The sequence below is a fragment of the Phoxinus phoxinus genome (genome assembly GCF_949152265.1).
Source record: "Phoxinus phoxinus genome assembly, chromosome: 17".
In the NCBI taxonomy this organism is placed as follows: Eukaryota; Metazoa; Chordata; class Actinopteri; order Cypriniformes; family Leuciscidae; genus Phoxinus; species Phoxinus phoxinus.
In genome coordinates, this window is record NC_136892.1 from 20,551,595 (window position 1) to 20,578,233 (window position 26,639).

The window sequence follows — 26,639 nt, forward strand, 5'->3', positions numbered from 1 at the left end:
GAAGTGCAACCGCACTATATGTGAGAGCACCTGCCCACACGGCTATGGCTCTGACTTTTCATTTAAATTTATTTTGACCTTGTAATGTTTAATTAACATGTCATAACTCAATCTTCTCCCATCATTTCATCAGCATAAGCATAAGCCCCACCCCTTTTTTTTACAATCGACCGCAAGCTCCATCCAAGCAACAACTAATGGTTTGAACCAAGACCCAGACCCTGGCTTTCCAGCGTTCTGAACGTCCCTGAAACTGAACGTTTCTAGCGTCCCTGGGGTTATGACCGCTTTTTAACTGGTTATTAAACCCTGCTCTGGAGTAGTGTGAAACAATGTGAAGTTAGAATGTTACGACAACATACACCCAATTGTGTGCGTCATATTCACCTGCGTTGGTCAATCACGGAAACAGTGCATTGTTTCAGCGTTTGAGAGGGAAAATGTCAAACTTGTGATGGTAAACAGGTGAATTGGAGTGAAGAAAGAAAGAACAGTTTTATTCGTACCTTTATCTTACCTATACCTTTATACCTACTCCGAAAAGTCTATTCAGGAAAAACAGGGCTGTATATTATACGAGGATGCACCATGCTAAAGCCTTTAAAGTGTCATTTTTCAAATGCCCCCAGGTTGAAAACCCCAGAATATTCTTTTAAAGGTTACTTTGAAAGTGGATTGCTTGTTGTGAGTGAACAAGAATGACCTGCAGAATGACCTTTCTGTGGCCTTGTTATAATGCTAATGCTAAAATCACGACTCCTTGCATTTAAGCACATCCGTTCACGTACACTTACAGACTTTGAGTGCACTCCGAGCACTGTGTTCTGCATGACCTTTCTGAGAGGGTCAGGACTCCCCACGTACCCCCACTGTGTCTGTGTGGTGTTAGCGTTGCCTTTCTTGTCTGGCCATCCCTCAGGTTACGGGCTGGTGCAGGAGGAGCTGCTCTCCCCCGCTTCTATGCAGTACAGCCTTCCCTCCCCGCTCGGCACAGAGCCCTACTGGCAGGAGGTGTCGAGCCTGGAGTGTGCGCCCATCGCCACCACTGAGGAGGACACCATGATGGAGATGTCGGATGTACAGGTGTGGCCGGCGGGGGTCAGTCCGTCCCTGGTAACCGTGGAGGACTCATCCCTGGACGGCAGCAGCCGCGCAGACGACTCCGAGGCCAACACGTTGAGCCTGCCCTGCAGTAGTTTGGGGAGGCCCAGCAGCGGAGCCAGCGGGGCCAGCGGCTCCATCATGGAACTGGAAGAGGAGGAGGAGGAAGAGGAGCTTGAGGAAGACGACATACAGCACGAGCCAGTGTCCGCAAGTGCGGAAAAGGCATGGGCTAGCGGCGCTGTCCCAAAGGCAAACTACAACGGGCAGGCTGGAGGTCAGAGGTCGGAGGGCAAGAGGACAGAGTTGGCGGCGGCGGGCGGCAGTGTGATGGGTGTAACTAGAGGAGGAGGAAAGAGTGGAAAAGGGGCAAGTTCAGAGGAAAAGTTTTCTGTTCTTACAGGGCAACAGCTCTACGCTCAGTTATGCGAGAGAACTGGACTGACCCGATCGCTAGAACACAACGGGGACAGGTATGGATTACTTTAGTATCTCATGTTACTCCACAAGCATTAAGGTCTGTTCACACCAAGAACGCTAACTGTGTTGGCATCCACAAAAACACACAACAACGCTTTAAATGCTCAAGCTCTTTAAAGTCGACATGAAATCAAAATTGATACCTATTTACTTTGTTAGCGCATATTACTAGTTTTGTGGTGAACAATTAATCTGTGTTAATAGAAAAATAGTTTGCCGTGGTAATATTTAATAAAAATCTGAAAAGTTACTTCTGGTCTGGAATGGCGTTCCTTTTCTGATGACGTCAGTTTAAAAGTAAAGTAAAACCCTGCCCTCTGTTCAATATTCCGTTTCACTTGGAAATACGTCACAACACTGGAGAAAAGTCGTTTGCAACTTCCGGTTCACGTGAACTTTAAACTCGGGATGGATTCTGATGGGCTGTCAATGTTTTTATCTTTGCTCAGCAGGGGAACAAAATCACTTTTCTTGTTCTGAAAGTGATTCCAACAATATAGTTCCTCTGTGTCATTGTCATGTGGACTTCCTTATTCTCATAGAATTACATGATATCAAAAAATCTGATGATTTTTAAAGGCCTAATAGTACCTAATTCGATGATGCGGAGTTATAAAATATAAATAAAAACTTTCAATCACTGTTTTTCACAAAATAAGAATGAAGATTTTTCAAAACCCATCAAATGTCATGTGTTTTAATGACAAAACGAAGTAATCAAAATGTTTAATTTAACTTAAGTGGACAAATATGTTAGTAAATACTCCAGTTAATGTCAAGGAACTTTTCATAAATGCAATTTCTTTCACAAAATCTGTATTTTTTCCACAAAAACAAAGTTTTTTCGCAACATTTTCTGTCGCTGTTTGGATGTGCTAAAACACCCACAGATGTAGCAGAAAACCTCGGTCATGTTTGCATTTTCTTCTATCACTGGCTATAATTTTTACATCGAAATCACGATTAGGCATTAAATAATGTCATATGTGTGAAAATCGTCTGAGAATTGAACAAATAGTTCTTACCTGCCTCAGAGAAAGATAGAGGACCATGTCTTTCTGGCAGTTTTTCTGGTGATTGAGGATTCTTCTTGACCTTACAAAACGATTGTTGAAAGCAAACATGCGGCATGAAATGCACTTTAACTAGAGCAAAACAGGTACTATTTTAGGGATCAGCACCCCAAAATTAGTTAGAAACAAGTGTTGGATTTCATTCAGCAAATATGATGCAGGGCGGTGTTATTAACATTTGAAAGTTATAGATATCATTATAGTTCTTGGTGTGAATGGCCCATTAGACGGATAGCATTTACTCCATCTTTTTCCATCCCTCCTCCGCAGGCTCGGGGGCGGCGCCTTCCAGCCTTACTCACAGGAGAAAGACCCCCTCCAAAGCTGGTCTCAACCCAAAGCCAGGCCGACCATGGAGGCCATGATGTCATCGTCCCAGGACCACATTCAGTCCCGTGTAGCACAGGAGGCCCTGCTTACACCGGTATGTGACACAGGCCATTCGGAGGTCCTGCGGGGGCGTCTGCTGGGCACTCAGCCCTTTGATAAAGGGCTGGGCTTCTCCCGTCAGGAGGGGGATTTACGGGCATGGGACCAGGACAGGCGGAAGGCACAGGTGTGTCCCCTGGGCCTGTCCAGTCTGAGCAAAGAGCATGTTGTTGGACACAGTCTTGACTGCGATTAGTCAATAATGATATGTGAACTATTATTCCCTCCTTGCAGAAGGAGGATCCGATAGATCTCGCCAGTGATCATCTACATGAAGAGCAGTTCACTGATGAGCATGGGAATGTCGTGACCAAGGTGGGTTCTCTTTCATGTTTATAGTATATTATAGTATAGTATGTTAATAGTATTATTGAACCAATATATTGATTGATCTGGCTGATTATATATCACCTCTTTGAGATTATCCTCATCAATTTTGTTGGGTAATGTTATGTAGTTTCTGTTTTCTAATTTTTCATAAATATTATTTTAATAATTGTTTAACTTGTTTCTTTTTTGTCTATTTGTTATTGTTAAACTAGACTTATTCTATAAACACTACCTTTCAAAAGTCTGGGACTGTTATGTTTTGTAATGTTTTTTGAAATAAGGCTGCATTTATTTGATCAAAAACACTTGATTAAAAATAACTGATGTATGAATAGAATTTTTATTTGTTTTCAAATGTAATTTATACCTGTGTTGGCAAAGCTCAATTTTCAGCATCATTACTCCAGTGTCACATGATCCGTCATTCTATCTAAATCATTCTAATATGCTGATTTGCTGCTCAAGAAACATTTCTTGTTACTATTAATGTTGAAAACATTAATGTTGCGCTGCTTCATATTTTTGGTGGAACCTGGTACATTTTATCAGGATTTTTTGATGAATATAAAGTAAAAAAAACAGCATTATTTGAAATATAAATGTTTTATAACATTATAAATGTCTACTTTCACTTACACTACACTACTTACACTTATGATGAAGAATGATGGATGTATGTTTATTTACTAAATTTATGGTAAATGCCACACAATGTACATTTTTAGGTTATTTTACAAGACATTTCTTACAGTATGTCTATATTTTCATTGGCTATTGGCTGTCCTGTAGTGGTGACTTCTTTTGAACCCATTCACCAAAAAGATTTGCTCCGATTCGTTCAATGTTTTGTTCAGTGGCCCCTTGTGTAGGTTACATTGTTACGCCAGTAGGTGTATGTTTAGCCTTTATTAAGATCTTTATTAAGTCTACAAATATTTGAACAAAGGTGTAAAGAGTACCAGAAAACCACACTTGAGTAAAAGTAGAGATACCTTACAGCGAAAATGTCTCTATTAAAAGTTACAAGTCACCAATTCCAATACGACATGAATAAAAGTCTTAGAGAGCTTCTGATTTTAACAGAACATACGTATTTTACTTGTAATGAATGTAGGCTCAAAGATGCACTAGTCCTCAAAACAATGAGACATGCCAGGGAAAACAAGACACAGTTTATTTGTGAGGATATCTCAGGTCATTTCGTTTGTTCAAACTCGATTTGGTCATCTTTTTTCTCTCTATTCTCCAGTTGGGTGTGGATGTGAAGAGGGATGTCCAGACTGTGAAGCGCTCCAGTCTGCGGAGATTAAAGCACTGAAATAAACACAAACTGTCCTGAAGGTACGGGACAGGAAAAATGATTGGTGCATTACATAAGGAACAACTTAAAACCCATGGGGCGAGCTAGCTTTGCTAAACTTGAACGATACAGCCATCAGTTTTATGTTTTAGCTAGAGTGACTTTGCTTCAGACAATGTCTCTTTGAAGGAGCTATTTGTTCATGAAGGATTGCTCTTCCAGGGTCGAACATCCACTGCCAAACCATCCTTCACCTACGCACGACTGGGAGACAGAACGATACATGGAGCGATGAAAAAAAAAAAAAAAAAAAAAACACGCAGCGAAAGAACAACACATCGCACCCAAGTCCTACAGTCAAGCAACCACGGAGTGTCACTGGAAAACAAGGACGAGGCGTTCTCTACCTGTAGTTTTGTAACATTTTTAACAGAAGAAGATAAAAAACATACAACTAGCATAGGGCATGAACTTTTTATACAAAAAACGTGAAGAAAACCACCAAAAAAAGCAACAAAAAGTGCTTCCTGTCAACTGTAAACGCATGACTGACTGCTGGTGCATGACCTATGAGCTGTCATTATCTAAAAAACTGAAGGGGTACAAGGTAAAGGGCCGTTCCAGGACTGGCAGTGGGAAGGGGGAAACCTTTGGACCTTTGATCTTGAAAATGAGAGACTCTTGAAACAAGGGGTCTTGGGAACACAACAGCCCAAAAAAAAAAGAAAAAAAAAGCAACAGTTCTTTATTTTGTCAAACAGATTGTCATTACACAGCAGCATAGTGGATGCTAAGCCCGTCACGTCATTTCCCACAGGCCCTTTATCCTGTTCTTCAATGTGATATATGCACTCTAATGCTATGTGAATGTGCGTCGGTGTGTGTGCGTGTGTGTCGGTATCTAACGCATGTGTACTCGCTTCTGGCTTGGTACTGAGCTTTTTCTTCTGGGTCGGTCATAGCTCATTTGGTGTTTACCATGGGAATGACAACAAGCCACTGTGCTCTCCTGCTCGTGAGCGTCCGCGTGCGTTTATTTCCACTTTGTTAAGCGTATCCGTGTTCCTTTGAACTGTCAGCCACCTTTTACTTTTATATCTCGTTTTGAAATCAAAGGCCCCCTCCTTTCAAACCCGAACCGATTCGTTTGTTGGAGGTCGCGTAGCTTCGTACGTACAGCACTCAAATGGCAACCTATGGAGGGCACGTGCTTTCTCTGTCTGACAGTTCACAACCTTAACCTCCGACCTACCGACCATCCATTCACCCTCATGTAGCTCAGCTGCTCAACTAAAACCACACCATTTCCAGAGACTAATGTAGCATTGCATGCAGGCTAACACCGCTTCTCATGCTGTTCTCTTGGGCCTGCACTCGGCCCGGTAATTTTTATTGATTTTATATTATTAATCAAGCTGTGCTGGTGAAGAAGAAAACGAAAGAAAAGAAAACGATTGTAGCTGTGACGTGTGGGGCTTGGGGACTATCTCTGAGTAACTGCCTTTGTAATGTTTGGGATTTCAGATTGAGTTATGTGACAAGGAAGCGTTTTAAACTTTGATGATGCTCTTTGATTTATTCTTTTTGTTTGTATTTTTATTTTTTTCATTTAGATGTACAGTTAAAAATAGACCGATAAATATACAGACAGCACTGTGAAAGTCCACCTTAAAATTGACCCCTGAACTGTGAACTCACAACTGTCTGTCTCACTTTTTGGCTTCTGATGTCTCACAACACATACCAACAAGGTTTTATGGTAACAATGGGAAGCTTAAACTGCACCTTAATGTTACCGGTTCCCTATTAACGTCATTCGCATGTGCATTTCCACCGTTATCCTTTTTTATTTTACTACGAAAGAGCCCAAACATACACAAAAACTCTTGAAGTATAGTCTACCAAAGCAATAATATCAAACGTGCTGCAACAGTTGGAATACTGCGTTGTTGTCGGTGTGCGTGCGTGTGTTCTTCGGTCTACGAGCGCCTGTGTGTTCAGTGTATACTCTATTAACCCGACATTTTAGTAGCATTTGTAAGACGTATACGATTCAAGAGATATAACAGCATGCATGAGTATCTCACACCGTATGCAATTACGTGATCTACATGCCAACTCGAGTTCACCGAACGGTAGCTGTTTCACTTTAATGGACAAGGTTTTCTTGAACGGCTGGCAAGCATAATGAAATCAGGTATGGTGCTCAGCATTTAATCACAGCACAGTAGCTTACATAGTCACGAGCACACCGTGATATACTGACTCATGTAGTTTAATTCGATGGATGTCAATGAGTGAGTGAGTGAGTGAATGAATGAACTTATCCTCCAAACTACAAACTAATATTTATGGAATGCATGGACAATTGGACGAATGACAATGATTGTACTTTCATATTTAAGAAAAGTGTTTAATCCGATCCTAGTGTTTTTGTTTAGTCAATGAAATGAGTGTGCTTTGTGAGACTGCACACTTCCCTTCTCACCAACGCATTAAAACACTTATGAGTTCTGCCTCACTGTATATTGTTTTCTACCGTTCACTCAGGTTTGTGTTGACAGATGATTTCTCTTCCATGATTCTAGTTGATACACTTAACAGTAGATCCTATGTCCACTCAAAGGAGTATAAGGATTAGTGTGGGTGTTGGGGAGTGATGAAGGACATAGTTAGCCTCATATTCAATATCCTGTCGCTGCTGTAATTGTTGATCGAGACAAAATTCCTGAAAACAAAAGGGGGTAAAGGAAGAGAATTTTTCATTCATTTATTTTTGGTTTAAGGAACAAAACGATTTGACATTGCAATCATTATGTATTAAAGAAAGAGTTTATGTACAATGTTTAACTGTTGCAAAAATCTAGACTTCACCTATACTCCTTTAGAATGGATTAATGACATTATAAACGCAATATCATATTACTCTGTACTAAGGAATGCAACTGCGCACATGCACAGAAAAAGATGTTTTTAATAAAGAATATATGTATAAATATATGACAAACTATATTTAATTAGAATGCTATGCACCCTTATTAGAGTTGTTATGGCTGTACTTTAAGTAAATTAGTTAGATTATCCAGTAATACGAACATGCCCATGTCATGGGGAATGTAGAGGCTTTGTTGCTATTTAAACATGTTTTCATTTCCTTTTTTTTATTTTATTTTTTATTATTATTGTAACGGAGAGAGGAAATACGAACATTGAATATGTACACAAGCCTTTTATTCAGAATCATTCTAATATGAAGAAATGTATAGACCATTTATCCTGCACACCAGCTCAGATCATTTACAAAAGTTAATAAAGAAAGATGTGACATATTGTGACACTGTGTGCGTGTGTAAGAGAATTTGCCCAATATTATTTATATGTATTTATAAATGTAGTTTTAACTTCAAAGGATGAATGAATAGAAAGAATATGTAAAGGGTGGGTTTAAACTTATTTTTAGCTCAATCTATTGAATTGTTTTCACAGTCATTCACACAGGAAATCTTATTGTTGACAAAATAGTCATATTTTGCATAACACTGAATATGAATGCTGTAGCTCAGGGAATCTGCAGGTTTTTTAAAACCAAATTTAAGACCTGCACAAATAAAACTAATAGCCTACATGAACGAGGTAGGACAATGTCGATTACACACAAACCATAAAATGACTGTAAAAACTAATATTTAAACAACTTTACAGCTCTATGAGTCTGACAAAAACAGAAAGTTGTATAAACTACTAAACCTCATTTCAGCCTTTACATTTTTTTTAAGTAAGCTAGTCATTGACAAAATTCATTAACAGGCTAGATCAAAGCAAGCAATCGTTCGGCATAATGTGAGGTATTCATTGTGAATTGCTCTGAAACCATGAGCCTATAGAACGAACACACCGTGCTACTTTGAAACATCTCTCAGTTTAATCATTACCTTTTGATGTTTAATCATCGCTTAAGCCATATCGCGAATCCTGTTTTTCTGTCCCCATTCCCCCCAAATTTAAGACCTCTTGAAATGATAATTAAGATTTTATACCCTTTAAGATAAGACTTTTAAACTGATAGTTCACCCCAAAATTAAAAATAAAATGTTTGTCAACATTTACACACCCTCATGTTGTTCCAAACCTGTTTGAGTTTATTTGTTCTGTTGAACACAAAAGAAGATATTGAAGAATGTTGGTAGTCAAACAGTTGACGTAGCCTAACCATTCCATAGTAGGAAAAACAAAACAAAAAACAATAGAAGTCAATGGTTGCCGTCAACTCTGGTTACCAACATCAAATTTATTTTGTGTTCAGCAAAAGAAGAAAAACCAAGGTTTGGAACAACATGAGGGTGAGTAAATGATTACAAAAAGTCTGCGGTTACCCCAAATTGTTATTCTAATGCTGTCTTCTTAAAATAAAGAAATGATAGCCTGATTTGATAAAGAGAAAATCAATTAAATGTCTAGCGAATGTCTTTACAATCAATCGCATTCTAGTGATCATCTCTGAATGATTTCAGTGGAAATGTTGCAATTTAAAAAACAAAAATGAATAAGTAGTTTTTTTAAAATCTGTGTAACGGAAACAAACATCGGAAAAACTACATTTCCCATCGCTCTCTTGCAGTACTAACGCATACCAGTGGGGGCGCCGTTGCAACAATTCTCCGTTTTAAATAGCCCTTTCCTGCTCATGTTTTGTTGAGTGCGTGTTGTGTGCATGAGGGAGTGAGAGAGAAACAGGGGGGCAGTGTTCCGAAAGATATTGAAGCCGACCTGGGCGCCGCCATTGGCTAGCGGACCCCCACCTGCTGTTAGCATTCCATTGACTCCCATTCATTTTGGCGTCACTTTGACAGCGAATAACTTTACATCTAAGGCGTTTAAAGACACCGTTTGTCCATTGTTTATTTCTAAAGAAACACGAAAATGTATAAAAGGCTCCATTACCTTGTATCTTACGTTATGGCCCCGTAGAAGCAGTTTTTGTAAAAATAGGCTAACGATTGCGTCATACCCGCGCGACTCTGTCGCACAAGTCGAAAAATTACCGTATGGACAGGCAGAGAAGCTCGCAAGCAATCGGGAGGACGTGGAGGCATAAAGTCAAGGGAGAAGCCCATAGAGAGTGATAAAGTTGCTCCCGTTGCTAGCTCATGGACAGCAAATACCCACGCTCTCCGTCTCTGCGAGATTCGGACGGGAATGATTCAGATTTCTCTCGGCACAGCTACTATAAGACCTACAGGTTGCTCACGTCACATCTACGTCGTCAAGCTCAATTTGAGCCTGCGCAGTTCGCCTTGCGATCAGGAAGTAAGTGCTTCTAATTGACTTCACTGCTCTCCGTTGAAACCTATGGGGTCGCTGTGTCCAGTTTATATACTGTCTATGGAGAGAAAACGTGGTCGCGGAGAAGCCTAGCATTTAGCTAGTTTGCGAGTGTGAGTGTGTGAATGAAGTTTAATACAGGCTCAAATATTTAGTAGTATTTATTTTTGTATGTAGTCAAGTTTGCCACAAACGGACAAGGTAAATAATTAGAGAAAGTAACTTGACGTTAAACTGCTGCTAACATATACAAAAAATTCCCAGTAAAAAAAAAAAATCTAATTTGTTTTATTCTTTTACTTTAAGGTGCAAAGACACTATTTGATAAAGGCAGCTGACTGAGTTTGTGGTTGCAATAGTGTTGAAAATGTCCATGAGCAGTCAGAAGACCACCAGTCAGGCAATTCCGACCACCAGACGAGTCATAATCAACGATGCGGCCCATATGCCTCATGATTACTCTACAACTCCCGGAGGGACCCTTTTTAGCACGACTCCTGGAGGTAACGTTAAATGTCACGAACTTGCAGTTTGGAAGCGTTCGCAGCTGTCGCAGTGCAGGCATTGTTTTTGTTTTGATCGCGACATAGCGATGCATCTCAGAGCTCGCGCACCGTTCGCATTGTCTTTGTGCTTGACAGACTGCGGTGCGCGTGCTCAAAGTGCTTCAGCCTGTTTGTCTAGTATTGTTTGCCTTTTAACTGTAGCCGTGAACAGGTAATAAATGCAGGAATGTTATCGTCACGATAAGAAGAACATTGTTTTATTGACACGACTGCATTTGTCTTTGCAAAACAATGTTCTGCATGTCTGCTCAGACATTACAGTTGCAGAAATATTGTTATTAGAATGTTTAAATATAAAATTGTGAACGTAGAAACATTGGTTGGTTAATTTTAAATGACTATAAATGATCGAAAAGGACCGTAATAAAATAACCTCCCTATTTTAAATTTTGTAAAAATTAAACCGTTTAATTTGAGTAAACATCATGGCCTTGAACGACCTTCAAGTGGATTTTGGATATTCTGACAAGGTGTTTATGGCTCTTGAACAATTGTGAAAATGTAAATGCATATTCTATAATGTCTATGTCTATAGTTTTTTTTTTTTTTTTACTTGTCAGAGATTGTAAACAGTCCACAAAAGAGGATGTGACAGCACCCGAAGCATGTGACTTTGCTGGTTTCCTAATGTACACCGCACTTCTGCTTTTCTAGCTCATAAGGGCAACTGTTCTTATTATTGTAAACAGTGTATCAATAGCTGTTTGTTTGTCCAGATCTTCTTTTCAGCCATGATGCAACACTCTATACATCATGGGACAAATTAGGTGTGTGTTATTGCCCTAGGGAATTTTTGTCATGTGACTTTTTATTGGTTAAATAGTGTCATGTTTATCACTTGTTTTGATTGGTGTACAAGCTTGATTTCTATGCATAAACCGGTGTTTCTGGGTGCTGCTGTAATGCACTCATTAGCGTTACCTCACTGAGTCAATGTAGTTCAAGGATGTGTGTGTGTGTGTGGGTTCAACAGGGCTGATATGAGTAGAGCTGATAGTGTGTTCTCACTGCTCCATTTCAGCCTGTTTGTTTGTGCTTTTCTCTTAACACTATTCTGATTAGGATAAAATGTGAGAAAGCAGTTTGTCAAACATTGACGCTTTGCAAAGCTCAGCCCTTTAATGATGCAACTGTTAAAAGTTGTTAAATGCACCGTCATAGGGACATGTTTAGACATGCTGGGATTGAATGCTGCTCGCAACATTAACATGGCACAGCCCAAACTCACCTGGCTGGCCTCCATGTTTTCACAGGCTTGTCGGTCAACTCTGCTCTTGTACCCCCATATATAGGACCATCGTTTCCTTAACATAGCTTAACCTCAGCTGTATTTTATTTGATTGCTAAATTATATGTAGGCACCCGGATCATCTATGATCGAAAGTTCCTGCTGGACTGTCGCAGCTCCCCGTTGGCCCGCACACCGCCCTGCTGCCTCCCTGACATTCCAGGGGTGACCAGTCCTCCTTCGGTCACTATTAAAAACGACAAGGCCCACCCCAAAAAGACGGTCAATAATAACAGCATCAGCCCCCTAGCGGACAAGAGCGCAGGTAAAAGCAACTTTCAGATGTGCACTGAAGCTGAAAGTTATTAACCCTGTAAAGACTGACATATTAAATAATAATCTGAAGGAAAAAAGTGAATGATTTAAAATGGAGCATTTTATTGAACCTTTTGACAGTCTTTAAAAAAACATTTGCGTACTTGCTTTTTGTTGAGTTTTGTAATTGATACATCAGGCTTTTAAGACTCGTATAGTGTGAGAAATTTAAATATGGAGCTCATATTCAAGTTTCGTTCAGAAGCGCAAACTGCTATTTTGTGCAATTGCTGATGTTTGTATGCTCAAAAAGTGAGATGAAGTTCTGATAGCTTGTAATGTAAATCAATGCGCTCTTTAAACAGTATAGCAGACTGCTTACATAAAGTGCATATAAAAATCTTCCAATAATGTTTTTTTAAAATTATATTTAAATGCTTAGCTTTATGATCAAAGCTGTAGTTTGTGTTTCGGGGGGCAAAACATATAATGCCTTGCCAAGCTATACAATGATAATACAGAAGTTGTTCAGTTAAACATTCCTCAAAAGACTAATGCATCATACTCTCATTTTACATGACTTTTCTAAAAAATAATAATAATAAAGTAAAGCTAAGTTTATTTAGTCCAGTAAGTGTTCATTTTGAAATATTACGAAAAATATAAAAGTAGGCTAATCCTTGCGTTTACTTAATAAAAATCATTAAAGATTTCACAGAAGAAGAAAAAAAGATGTGTACCACAGCCTAAAGGTAGAGTTTTATTATTGTATTAAGTCATTTTGCTTTCATAAAAAAGTATAAACTATCAGACGAAAGAAATCATAGTAGATTGTGTACAGCAGGTTTTCAGCAAAGTTTTGATCATGGTGATAATTTAGAGGATTTGTGAAATTGTCTATCAAATATGATATAGTAGGCTTTATAGGATTACATATGTTCAATAAATATTAATTTTGTTCTGTGATTTCAAGGGGAGGATGCCCAGTTTGAAATGGATATCTAACTACAATAGAGGACCTGCCACACGAAGGAGGCGACGACTGTAATGAATATTACTGTGATGACAACTGTTCCCTGAGAGGATAAATGCACAGAAGACTTCTACTTCCATGTCATCTGTCTTTCTTTCTTTTTCATTTATCTACTGTCCAAATGATATTTTCCTTTTCTGTACGGATGCTGTCGCTCAAGACGCGCACAAAGCCATTACTTTAGATTCTCAACATCAGCTAACACTGTTGTGCCTGAAAGAGCCACTATCTCAGATGTCAGATAGTGCGTCCCAAGCGCTATACATCTGCCTAAGACATGGGGGACATCCAGCATGCCACCATGTGACATTGTTTATTTGATACAGATTTGTTTGTGTAATTTTGCAGAATGATCAGTAGGGGGAGCAACCCCTCTTCTTGGTGGTTGTCTCAACAAGATGTGGAGGAAAATCCAGATGCCAACTCCTATAAATTTAGCATACCATAAAACCTGAATTTGACCACTTTCCATCTGGCATTGATTCTTTTTGTAATGGTAAAATCTAATTTTTGTTTATCCTGAAGAGTATTCTCACTTAAAGTGTCATTCAACAGAATGTAAAATGCCTTTTTTTTTTTTTTTTTGCTGTGAAGTTCTCTAAACTTCCCTGATATTACTGAAGAGACATTTAAGCATAAAAAAAATCAATAAACACCAGAGAATTTACAAGTGTCTGGCTTATTCATTTGCTGCTGATGATTTTCAAACTCAACTCATAAGACACAAAGCATAACCGTTATGAAAACATTTTATTACATTTGGTAATTTACATACTCTACTATTTACAAATTAGGAAAACACATAAAGCTTTCAAGAATAGCATCAAGTAATCCAGGTGCCTCAGTGCAGGGTACCTCAATTATTTCAAGTGAAAATGCTGTACAAATGAAAACAATTTTGATTAATTCGTGCTTAAATATGTTTTTCCTGGTTTGAGGAGCATATCCAAAGTGCTAGCGTTAAGTTCATTTGGGGTTTGGAGACTCAGTGGCAGCCACATTCTCCTACAACCATCCCCTCATGGTGTCTCATGACCATCTTGCCGTTCTCGTAGTAGAGCATGGAGAGAGGAGCCAGACGGGTGGGTACGCAGGACACGCATGGGACGCGGTCTGAGTGGTGCAGCTTCAAAAGACTCTGCAAATGACAAGACAACAAACAGAGTCAGTCTAGCAAATAGAACACATTTTAAAGTAATAATCACAGCTATAAAAGGTTTAAAAAGATTCTTACCTGCATGTAGGCATGGTTGGTTGGAGTAAAGGTCTCATCAACGGGTGTAGGGCAGTTCCCTTCACATCGAAAGGCATTGTAGCGCTTCGGATAAACGATCCAGTCGCTCCAGCCTATCTGATCGAAGTCCACCCACATATCTACCTTCTTGCAGAGAGGTTTCTTCTCCCCTTCTTGTGAAACGCCTGGAATCATGCTAGCTGCTGCGTCTCGCACTCTGTCGTCAGTCCTGTGGTTCCTCCTGTGACGCCGAGGCACAGGTTCACTTCCACCACCGGCCCGGTCCAGAGCGACATACTTGGAGTGCTCCGCAGTCTGGATGAGGGTGGACGTCTTTGCCTGGTTCTGCTTGGAGTAAACCACCATCATGACCCTGTTGGCTGTAAGATGCTGGAAACTCTCGTGCCCCTCTTTCTCATCACTTGAAGACCTCTGGACGGGTTCCTCTGAGGAAATGCTCTCACTCTGGTGCAACCAGTACTTGAGCAGCGCTGTGATGTTGAAGATCCTCCAGGAGGAATGGGTGGTTGGGTCACTTGGGTTGGCTTTCACGCTGCCCAGGTGAAGGCGCACTTCGTCACAGGGGCTTCGGTCGCACTCTCGTTTGGATTCATGATAGATATCCACCGCAATCTCAGAGGTGAATTCTGGAAGGCGAATGCGAAGTTCAGACCGCTGGACGTCGCCGCTTGCTGATATGGAGGACATGTCGAATGTCACGGCTAGTTTGTCACCAACCTGATGGCAACCTGAAAAATATTTGGACAAGAAATGAGTTACCGGTCAAGGGACAGTTAGTTAAACAGTCTAGAAAGGATAAGTGTGGTGCTTAATTATCTTAAAGGATGTTTTCACACATGGGTATATTCGGGACAAGCAATTAATAAAGTAGAATGTTCTTATTGTTGAGATGTGTATTGCTGCCCAAGCCACTTTGAAACAGACGTCTTGCAGCTAATACACACGCTAACTAATAAACATAATAGTGACTTGGCTAATAGCTTAGAACCAGCTAAACTATCAAATTATTTTCCCCGGGGGTCTTGCATCAACCTGAAGAGATTTGTTTAGTGATAATGACCGGCGGCTGACTTATATTGCCGCATTAGGCCTACGAAATAAATGTGCAATTGTTTTAATTATTAATATTATTATAACAATTTTACTGGTAGAACACTTGTTCTAGGTAGGAAGCATAAATTATCTTTAAATGTAAAGATTTTCCGTTTGGCGATAGCTACGTTAAATGTTTGACCGCCGAATGCAGCGATTGATCGTGGAATAAAATCCCTGTCGCTATAAATGTCATTTTAGTAGATTTTTTTTTTTTTCCAATTTATTATAGGCTATGTATAGGCCTATAAATTATACTTGGAAACATGTAAAAAATAGGACAAATATCGGCATACTATTGTAAAACGTATAATGTACAAATATTGTGTTTAAAATTCATTTAAAGATAAAAAAAAAAAATATTGGCTACTCACTTTTGGCGAAGAGACTCAAGACCGAATCGGACTCGTAAAGAGTTGGGTTTTCGTGGCTGGTTTGTTTGTCGTCTCCGGTCAGAAAGGTCCGGTAGAGGTGCATCATGTAGAGCGGATACCTGCTGGTGTGTCGGCTCTGACCCGCCTGACCTCCGCCGCTCTTCCCAGGTTCTCGCATCCTATTCCTCAACGCATCGTGGAATCCAGCAAAGGAGACCGTGGAGTTCACCAGCGCGAGAACTGCGCTCAGGACCCCGCAGATAAACCACCTCATGTCAAATCCAGGTTAAGATCCACCACGCAGAGGAATAGCCTGTCTCTGAGATCCTGCTCCTTCACCGTCCCCTGGAAAGTGAGTGTCATGAGTGCTGCCAGGCCATCTTACTTCACTTATAGAAACTTGAAGTCTTTTGATGGTCTGTGAGGTCCTTTGGGTCTTTGAAGTGTCCTTGTGATCCATAAAGGGATATATGTCCCTGGGTAGTCGTGTATCGAAACCAGCAGTCTTTTGTGCGTCAAAGGGTGTGAAAACATTAATTCTTCTCCTCGAGCGCTGTGTATTGAAGGTCCTTTTGAAAAGTGTAGCCTACTTAAACAATAATATTAGTGGACTACATTTGTTCATCAATGTCCCTATGATTAAACGGAGAAAAACACCCAGAATGCTGGATTATGTCTTAGTTTGAATGAAAATGGGAAGTCGTTTATGTCTTTCCATAGGCTATAGGAAGAACATAAATAGTAATTAGCCTATGTCATCATTGGAAATCTCCACATTATAACAGCAATATTTTTTATATTCATACAGCATGTTATGATGATTACACAGTAGGCTATTCTTGTAGATGTTTCAGAGGCGTCACTAGGCCCTTTTTAGGGGGGCTTCAAACTTCTGCCTAGTCCCCCCCCCCCCCCCCCCCCCCCTAAGATGTGTGATTCAGTGTAGGCTACACAAATTCGTGTTCGCTTCAGTCTTGTTATCAGATTCAACTGTGTTACCGACTCCTATGTGGCCAAAATAGCCTACAATCGTTTAGCCTATAGGCTTTATATAAAAATGTTTCTTTTTTGTATTCATAGACGTGGCAATTTGTGACCTTAGGTAGCCATACCATAATGACCAATGAAATGTTAAATGCATTGCCTCCCGAATCGAAAAGAAGCAATTTAATCGGATTCTGAATATTTTCAGCCATGGTTTGGTAAGGTCCGATTTTTATGCATAGATTCGAGAAGCACATAGAACCCCACAGACAATTTCTTTCTTTCTTTCTTTCTTTCTTTCTTTCTTTCTTTCTTTCTTTCTTTCTTTCTTTCTTTCTTTCTTTCTTTCTTTCTTTCTTTCTTTCTTTCTTTCTTTCTTTCTTTCTTTCTTTCTACATGTATTGAAGCATCTTATACAACAGGGGGCGCTGCCTTCAACGTTTCACCTTTTGCTACACCTTCCTTGACTTTCAAAAATGATTTGCCAAATCGTTAACAAAGTGATTACTTTTCTCACTGTAGGCAGCTAAAATATCGACTGTTCATCCTTGCGTCACATATTTCTTCTGACAATGCCGGTGAGATGTGTTGACGAGCTTTGTGCTGATTCTGAGTGCTCAGGTGAGATTCATGACACACACACACACACACACGCGCACACACACATTATTTCTCGTCACAGAATTGAAGCAGACCAGCTGTGAATGTCAGTAGCAATCTCACACATAGTAACACTGATAAGCAAGACCGAAATTTGCACTCCCACATACTCAGCCATTTGATGCTAATAAGTGTCAGATCTTATAAATGCATTGTCCATAGCATTATAATTTTTGTTAAATTGTGGTTATAGCCTATTCATGTGTCTTAATATACTCATCTGTCTATCTGTCTATAGCTTTCTAGCTGTCTATTGCTCCTTTTCTGCCATGCATTTGAACCTTAAGAGAATCCATCCATCTATATCTGTCTGAGCTTTCTAGCTGACTATCACTCTTTTCTCCTTTCTGCCATCTATCTATCCATTCATCCATCCGTCTGTCTGTCTATCTCTCCATCTGTCTGTCTGTCTATCTAAAGTAGCTGTTTAGTGGTGTATTGCTCATTTTTGCCATATATCAAGATCAGTGTGTTTGCTATTGATTGCTTGTGTGCGTGTGGTATATGGTAGAACTAGGTGATGCTGACCGGTTGTGACAGACATGCCTTGCTTTGGGCAGACAGCCTAATTAATCGCCAGAGACCCTGATTGCTGCGAATCGGTTTGCAAAACAGAGACCTCAGGACTCTCCGGTAGGGGAAAAAAAGGGAGCATCGAGAAGGAAAACAGAATCAAGCCCTTTGTGTGGCGCTGGAAGAAAAGTGCACACTTGCGTTAGGGATGGCAACAAAAAACAAAAAGGCCATGAAATATGAAAGGGCCAGCCTTTGTGTCATTTGAATAATGGGGATAATTACCCTCAGTCCAGCGAAGCACCTGCATTTGAAATAAGCCTTTGATACCAACTTAAATCCAGTGAGATGGTGCTATTTGATTAAGATTCAGGCAGATGCTGTCTCTGTCTTTACAGCAGCTGGAGAGATCGCTCTGTCAACAGACTGACTGCACACCTTTGAATGCATATGATAAATAGATTTGGCATGGTGATGGTTGGTGTAACTTATGCTTTGCTGCAAACAAGCTTGTTTTGGTTTAATAAACACCTCATTATCAAAGAGCAGATAATATGAGTCTTCATTATTATTATTATTTACTAATTCTAGCCAGACCTGACACTTTCAAAGCTGGCTGGATGTCATGCGTCTCACATATCTCAGTATAGGAGATAAACAGATAGTCTTTAAGCACCTTCAAAGCTATCTCTTTTTAATTTGGTTGCACTGCCAGGAATCCATAGATGAATCAGCGTCTCTCATTAAACCACAGTCCTGACATTGTTCGCTAGGAATGGCTTTTTTTTCCCTATCAGTCTGATAGCAGAAATTGCAGGGACACGAAAGCAATGAAATGGCTCAGAAAGTATGCTTTTTTTTGTTTTCTTTTTTCTTTATACTTTTTGTCCTAGCAGCATTGGAGGCAGGACTGTATGCTGACAAAGATCATTGTTGTTATGGGGCTTGAATCCCACACCACAGTGTGCTCCAATACGGACACTTTGATTTCATTTGAACCATGGTCAATATGGCTTTAGGTTCAGAATCCAGAATGATGTTACATGGATCCATGTACCGTACCTTTAAGTCTTGCTGAGAAAGCACAATAGATATTTAAGTTTTCTTTTATTATTATTATTAGCTAAATGCTAGCTGATTTCCAGCCGTTTATGGGATCCACTTTCATGCATCTTTAATGTTGGTGTGGGTCATAGATGATCCTTTATCAATGCTTTTATTAGAAAGCTGAGTAAAAGCTTTTCTTTAGTCTGCACTATTATGGTCAAGAATCTTGTCCTTTTCTCTCTATTACATCCAGCCATGTGCCACTCTGAATCTGCCACGGTAAACATCAAGACTTTCAGGGCAGCTGGAATTAACAGAAATAGTGCATTTGCCTCCGGGACAGGATAATGAGTATTTGTTTATTTATTTTATTTGATTTATAAATTTGGCCAAAATGCTCACTTCTAAATACGGCTGCTGCATTTCAGCGCTGTTCCTTTATTCAGAGACTCAAAAGGAGTATCATAGATGAAAATGTCAGAATCTGTCTGTGTTTCACTGTTTTTGGAAAAATAGCCATGGTTGTGAGGATCAGAAATAAATATTGTTTAAAAACCTTCTGTTGAGGTTTTCAAATGAGGGGACGCCAGTGGAAAGGTTCTAAATATAATGGAAAAATGTAAATGAATAAAATACTCCAACAAAATTCTCATTGTCAAATTAAATGTATTAAATATAAATATTTATAACATTGACAGCCATAGTAGTGTTAGTTTTCTCCTCAGGTTTACCTTTTTTTTGGAGGGCAAATGAAGATTCAGTGCCAACTTAATACAAAGTAAATATTTTACAGATATTATTTTAAGCGCGTTTATTATCTTTTCTCTCTTTTTTTTACTGTATTCACTACTGTTAAAATTTGTGCGAAGACATCTATTATGCTCACCCAGGCTGATATAGTAAAAACAGTAATATTGTCAAATATTTTTACAATTGAAAATAACGGTTTTCTATTTGAATATATTTTTAAATGTAATTTATTCCTGTGTTGGCAAAGCTCAATTTTCAGCACCATTACTCTAGTCTTCAGTGTCCCATGATCCTTCAGAAATCATTCTAATGTGGCGATTTGCTTCTCAAGAAACATTTCGTAATATTATCAATATTGAAAACATGCTTAATATTTTTGCGAAAACAGTGATAAATTGTTCCAGGATTCTTTGATGAATAGAAAGTTCAAAAGAACAGCATTTATTTGAAATAGAAATAACCTTTACTGTCACTTTTGATTGATTTAATGCATCTTTTTGGATTAAAAGTATTAAAGTATTTTATTTTATTTTTTTAAACGAACTGACCCCAAACATTTGGCCAGTATTTATGATGAAAATATAGATGAAAATCTATATCTATCTTTATATTTTAGGAAGAGGGTCCCTTGCAAAAGGGTTTGTCCTAAATGGGGACCGGTGGCATTAAAAGGTTTGAAAACCCCTGATTTAGAATTGTCAGCTTTCTCAAAAGATCCCGCAATCTAAAGCCGATTGGTCATTTCATAACATTTAGCTTTGAGTTACAGAAATTGGTGACGCGTGTAAACAAAAGTTACATCCCGTAGATGAAAGTGTTCGGCTTATTTTTAAGATCAAAGGCATTTCCTTTCATTTAAAAGGTGTACATCTCCACAAATTGGAACTTTTCTCCTACCAAGCTTCCTATGATGTTTTAAATCAAAGATTTCAAGAACCCTTATGTGACGTCCAGACAAATATCTTTAGGCCCAGTGCGTAAATTGATGTTACTTTTCTGTACTCAAAAGCGGCATGAATGTTCGACAGATAACAGGGTTTACTTTCTGAAGGTTGAAGTGTGTTTGTGATGTGTGTGTGCCACAGAAGTGTGTGATACATCAGCACAGCGCCTTATCTCTTATTTGGCACCACCACACCGCAGCTTTGGATACAAATATTTCTACTGTTGAATGAATAAATAAAGAAATAAACAGTCTTTTGAGCGGAAGAGGCTTAGGAGAGATGAATTAAGCTTTCTTGGATAAACTGTCAGTCTGGTTTATATGCTACAGAGCTGTATCCATTTCTGCTTGTCAACAAATTTTGCTCTGATTGGCGGTGACAGTCTTAAATTTAGAGTTGAATCCAACAAAGCCTCTTGTCCTCAAGTTATGGGGCAATGCTTACGTCAAACGCTGAAAATACAACATGTTTGAAAAGCCTGCTGAGAAATGACACAGAAATCTTCATTTAAGATTTTTTTTTGTTTCCCAAAGGTGTCCTCTGTCTATTTTACTCTTATAATTTGTGGAGGAGACTGTGGAACAGCAATTGAGAAATAATCAAAAATGAAATACAATGTTTAAAACGTTTTAACTTATTTTAATACTAGGTCATTTGAAAATGTTTTACTTAAAAAAAAATGTCCTTTTGACTACATGATTACACATTGCAATTGAGAAAAGTGTCTTGTCGATAAAGGCAATGGAAAAATTGCATTTTCATATTCCTGTCTGCTTTCTTCCGATACACAAAACACACTGCTGCAGCCGATGGTAATGGATAATGTGAATTTTCAGAGCTTGTCTGAAGTTATTTAGTTGGCATTCATTATCCTCGTCTGTGATGACATCAATCAGCCGAGGGCCAAGGTAAGAGCATCCTCAGCGTTTGGAAATGACAGATCTTCTCTCGCTTTGATTGCAGTCATCTCGTACCTCCCCAATAACAGCTGTGTGCGCCAGGTCTGTCAGTGAGAAAATGATCTCTGTTATCTGTCATGTCATAACTCTGGAGTCCATTCTCCACAAAACAATTTGCGTAGCATATTGCAATTATCGAAGCATCGCTGCGGCAAAAGGAAGTTGCAAGCATGTAGCGTCCAGGTGACGCATGTAGATTTTCCAAGAGTGACCTTTTGAATAATGTGGGGGTTTGTGTCCCCTTTTGCACAGAAAATTACACCAGCTATTCGAGCCTTTTATCTTGGCGCTCTGCGATCTGGACTTCCTTCAGAAATGACGGCAGCATGCTGAGTCATGCGACTCGAGATGTTCAGAGTGAATGTGGCCAGGTATAAAGCAGGCCTCTAATTGAATGACTAGGGCTGCGTTTAAGTCCAATCTTTTTATGCCCTTTTCTTGCTAACTTTCCCCCATTTACTTTCACTCGGATGTACGTCATTGCTTACGTTGCCCACAACTGCTCTTAATCACTTGGAATCGGCTATGGAGCTGATTTGTCATTTGCAGTTTTTTTTTTAATATCTAGGCTATAGGCCTGTATATGCTGTGTATGTTAGTATAGTATTGGGCTATTGCAGTACAGGGCTATTGCAAACAGAAACAAGTCTATAGAGAAATTTTATGTCAGCACATTATCTGAGCAGATTTTGGTTTACTGATGAGCGTGAGTTGTACATGTTATTCTCCTTCGGCCTAAACCCAGAAATGCCTTTTTCGGCGGCCGTAATTTTGGTGCATCCCTAAACGTAACAGAAGATTCCTTATTCAAATAAATACTGTTCTTTTGAACTTTCTATATTCATCAAATAATCCTGAAAAAATAAGCATGGTCGCCACAAAAAAAATATTAAGCAGATCAAGTGTTTTCAACATAATAATAAGAAATGTTTCTTGAGCACCAATCAGCATATTACAATGATTTCTGAAGGAACACATGCTACTGTGTGGCAGTCAACACACCTATAAAGACAACACATAGTATTTATTTAAATAAACTACAACGACAATGATGTACTAAAAACGTAAAAGTTTTTTCTTTGCATTTTTCACGTACAGACGACAGTCAAAACGACCCCCATTCACACAGACCTGCAAAAATTATTAAAAACGGCTGTATTATCCATGCCAGGCCAGTAGTTGGCGATGTCACTTTGTAATGAAGCACTAAAATGCATAAAAAGTTTTCTGTTTTTAGTTAAAAACGGTGTTGTGTAAATAAAAAAATGGGCTAAAACACGGGGCACTGTGTAGGAATTTCTCCCATCTAGCGGTGAAGTTGTATTTTGCATTCAAACGAATAGTGCTCTAGCGCCTCGCTTTTTCAAAAAGCTGTTATGTACCAAGAAGCTATGGCAACATTTCTTCCAATTGCACTTCATCGAGTTTTCTTTCGGATGATGATTTGTTATTTATTTCAAACAAATTCCAACTTGACACACAACATTATGAAGTACCGTGCAGTGCAGCCTTTCAAATTTGCCGGGACAGTGACAAGTTTCAGCTGGTTTCAGTCACGTGACGCTTGGTCTGAACGAAAACGCGTTGTGGTATGCTAGTGCTTTTTGTCCCTCTGCTATTATAGTTTTTCGAAATGGCGGAACGACATGGAAGCCTCCTTGGACTTAACCGTCCAATCTAAATAAAGATAAGAAATTCTTCGCTTACGAGGATAAGTCAGAGGTAATTTTACACCAATGAGGACATATTTATGAATAAATACATTGATTTTGATCACTGATAAACTTAAAAACTACACAGTGTACCTTTAAATACACTGGGTGATAAATACGCTGATGAGGTGTGATGTCTGCGTGAGTAGGGTGCGCGGAGGATTGGAAATACCTATTTTTTTACAGTCTATGGGAAATACATATGTTGACAGACAGGTAGGAGATCGGACTGAATGCAAGGATTGGACAAAACTTTTCGAGTCAAAAGACAGCAACTGAATCCTGTCTCCTTTCGACCTCATGGGGCTTTCTGGGTTCACGCTTGATCTGGCAAGACATTGATGATGCTGGTCAATCTCAGCGTATCAAGCTGTGTGAGCTACTTTATGGTCCCCTGATCACTCAAACGCTCCGCAAGCCCACTGACTGTTACACCTTACAAATAGTCCAATTCCCCAGAGGAAAGGCACAATTACATGGTTTGTGAGTATACTTAGCACAGTGACTTTAACAGTTTGTTGGTGTTTGCTGGTACAAACACCAACATAATAGCTCTTTATATTGTGAGTATATCAAAACATTTCAAGAATCAGGTTACTCAAGCTTAACTTTAAGTGATATTGACAGTATGGTTTGGTAAACAAAACTGACAAAATCCTCTCGTCATGTGTGAACTTCTTTCATTGAACTTCTTTCATTTAATCTTTCAATCTGTCATGATGAATTGGTTTTGCAAGAGGCAGGGCTACTTCTCTCAGAAATGTGTTTTGGGCACTTATTTTGTTTAATGGCTCGCCTCTGTGAACCTTTCAAACACCAATATCAAAAGAGCATAATGCATGTGCAGGAAAAGTGAATACATTTTTTTTGACAGCTGTTTAAGCACAAGTGAGAACTGTGTTATGTGAATTCTATACTAAATATAAATACTAAACATAAATACCCTTGGTAGACTAAAAAATTCAAAATTATTTCAAATTTTGTTCATTTCTATAAAGCAATAAGCATGTGATGCTGTCTATTCAGCTATTTTACCACAGAGGTAAACATTTATATTTATTATTAATAGAACTGTTCACTTTGTAGCCCTATAATTGGAGGCAAAAAATTGAATTTGCTAATGGCGTTGTAGAATCTGTTTTAGATTTATAACTGAACATTACTTGAAAATACTTTAACATTTTCTTCTACAATATAAGTGATCACAGTCAAATCGTGATTTTTGCAGCTGTTGCTACATGAATACAGCAAAAAAAACTTGCATTTAAAACAAACTGCTTTAAAATTCACATTTAATAATTTATGCTGTAGAACAAAAAAGTAAATTAAATCAAAACCATTTGGACATTCCTGAGGGAAATTAGCCTTCTAGATTTACTTACCGATTGAGGTTAGGATTGTAGAGCTGAGAGCTCAATGATAAATACATAATTTTACTGCCAAGAATAGCCTAACCATTATCCTAACTGTGGGAGTTTATGGTTGCCAAGCATCAACTTGGTACATTAATGAATGCATGGTCACAGGTGTGTGTGAATGTATCTGCATTTTACTGCTTGGAACACGGCTCAGAATTTAGAGTCGGAATTATCCATGTTATAATAACTATTTCAAAATGACTACAACAACGCTATTTTCTTTTAAATGCCAATATATTCTTCTGTTTATAGTTTTAGAAGAAGAGGAGTTCAGCGTAAGTGAAATGTGTGTTGGACTGGATCATCTCTTCTGTGAGTGGATATCAGATTTAGCTACACTTTCTTCAGGGCCAATGAACAGGCTGATAGAGGTGTTCTAATTATCTTGAAAGTGATTCGGTGATGAGCAGTTACCCTGTTAGTCATTCCATTTACATTTTTCAGTGTTTCTTTGGGCAGCCAATTAGGAGAGTTGCAAATTAGGTGCATAATAAGCCGCCAATCAAGAAGAATTGTCATTTGCTTAATGGGAAGAAGGATTTTAGTATTGCAGGTCTTTCACCTTGACATATAATTGCTGATCACAATGTGCAAACATGCCAAACATCACATTTGTGAACTTTCATTGTCAAATACGCTTAGACAGATTGGCCTATCCATATGTGGCTCGGCTCCATTATAAAAGTTTCTTTAGGCTGTGAAATAATTTCATAATTGTTTTCCACTTGCTAATCATTACAGTGTTTGTGCTAAAGCGAGGCGTGGGGTTGTGTGTGTTGGGCAGGCTAAATGTCAAACCGTCATGGCGATTAACAAAATGCAGGAAAATGATTTGTATTCTCGTGTATCTGTTGAGCTGTGAGCCATAATTGGTGTGAGCGTTTTGGTATGAGTAATTGGCACATGTGTTTTAACAGGTCAATTTTTATTATTATCTCCAACAAAAGTGCATTATAAATATAATTTAATGGACTATTTTGCCCTTTTTATCTTCTAAAGTATGCTCTTTGCTTAAAAATATGTGTTTGTTGATGCAGCACATGTCTCATTTTAAAGGTATCCTCTCTTTTATCACTGCTGGATGACATTTCATCGTGTGAACTCTTGCCTCTGTGACAGTTGCCACAGGACATCTCCAGAGAGGTTTAGAGCATGACCTTGGGGCATAAGTTCTGAATATGGAAATTGCTTTCATTTTTAGGCCTGGATTAAGTGCCTTGCGCACAGCATTCTATGCCTATTAAGTATTTAATGTCTGTTTAATGAATGCTCTTATTAAATACCTCTGATGAGTTCTGAAACCTCATAATGAATTTGACATGGTGTCCATGAGCTTCTGCGAAAATGAGCCATTTACTCTAATGTCTGATTATCGTCCATTACATGTCCAGCTGTGGTTGTAAAGGAACTGACCTGTGAATAAGTTAGGCAAATTCAATGGATTTTGGACCTTGTGTGAAGGATTTAAATCCAGTTTGTTTGGTGCATATACAGTACAACCAAAAATATTCAGACACCAGATACAAATTTTGATATTGTTTTACTAGTGGGTGCAGGCCACTATAGTTAATTTGTATATGTGAGGATACCAAAATAAAGTAAACTGTGACATATTATACCCAAAAATTCTTCATGTAGTAGACTACCTGTAACATTTAGAAAAAAATTGGGACCAAAAATTATTCAGACACTTTGACCTGACCATGTTTTGTTTAAGTGTTTTTTTATTTAATTGTATATTTTTGCGTTTACTC

At 38.8% G+C, this 26,639-nt stretch overlaps 3 protein-coding genes across 3 annotated transcripts in view; 2 read left to right on the plus strand and 1 right to left on the minus strand.

Moving 5' to 3' along the window:
- Nucleotides 1–8,040, plus strand: part of ank1b (ankyrin 1, erythrocytic b) — a 60,833-nt gene extending 52,793 nt beyond the window's left edge. Inside the window, exons 36-40 of the mRNA XM_079586006.1 lie at nucleotides 754–1,574; nucleotides 2,925–3,210; nucleotides 3,318–3,398; nucleotides 4,663–4,754; nucleotides 4,936–8,040. Coding sequence (XP_079442132.1) covers nucleotides 754–1,574; nucleotides 2,925–3,210; nucleotides 3,318–3,398; nucleotides 4,663–4,731 — 1,257 coding nt within the window. The 3' untranslated portion in view covers nucleotides 4,732–4,754; nucleotides 4,936–8,040. The remainder of the gene's footprint in view (nucleotides 1–753; nucleotides 1,575–2,924; nucleotides 3,211–3,317; nucleotides 3,399–4,662; nucleotides 4,755–4,935) is intronic.
- Nucleotides 8,041–10,097: 2,057 nt separating this feature from the next.
- On the plus strand, nucleotides 10,098–13,940 carry eif4ebp1 (eukaryotic translation initiation factor 4E binding protein 1). The gene is made up of 4 exons (XM_079587256.1): nucleotides 10,098–10,236; nucleotides 10,342–10,538; nucleotides 11,960–12,154; nucleotides 13,118–13,940. Exons 2-4 carry the CDS (start codon nucleotides 10,403–10,405, stop codon nucleotides 13,147–13,149), a joined length of 363 nt encoding a protein of 120 aa, XP_079443382.1. The 5' UTR covers nucleotides 10,098–10,236; nucleotides 10,342–10,402; the 3' UTR covers nucleotides 13,150–13,940.
- A 222-nt stretch (nucleotides 13,941–14,162) lies between these two features.
- On the minus strand, nucleotides 14,163–16,296 carry ndr1 (nodal-related 1; the record flags this gene model as incomplete). Its single annotated transcript, XM_079587257.1, has 3 exons — nucleotides 15,899–16,296; nucleotides 14,412–15,160; nucleotides 14,163–14,315 (listed from the first exon to the last, which is right to left on the minus strand). The coding sequence occupies exons 1-3, from the start codon at nucleotides 16,170–16,172 to the stop codon at nucleotides 14,163–14,165; spliced, it is 1,176 nt and encodes a 391-aa protein (XP_079443383.1). The 5' UTR covers nucleotides 16,173–16,296.
- Between the last annotated feature and the right edge of the window lie 10,343 nt (nucleotides 16,297–26,639).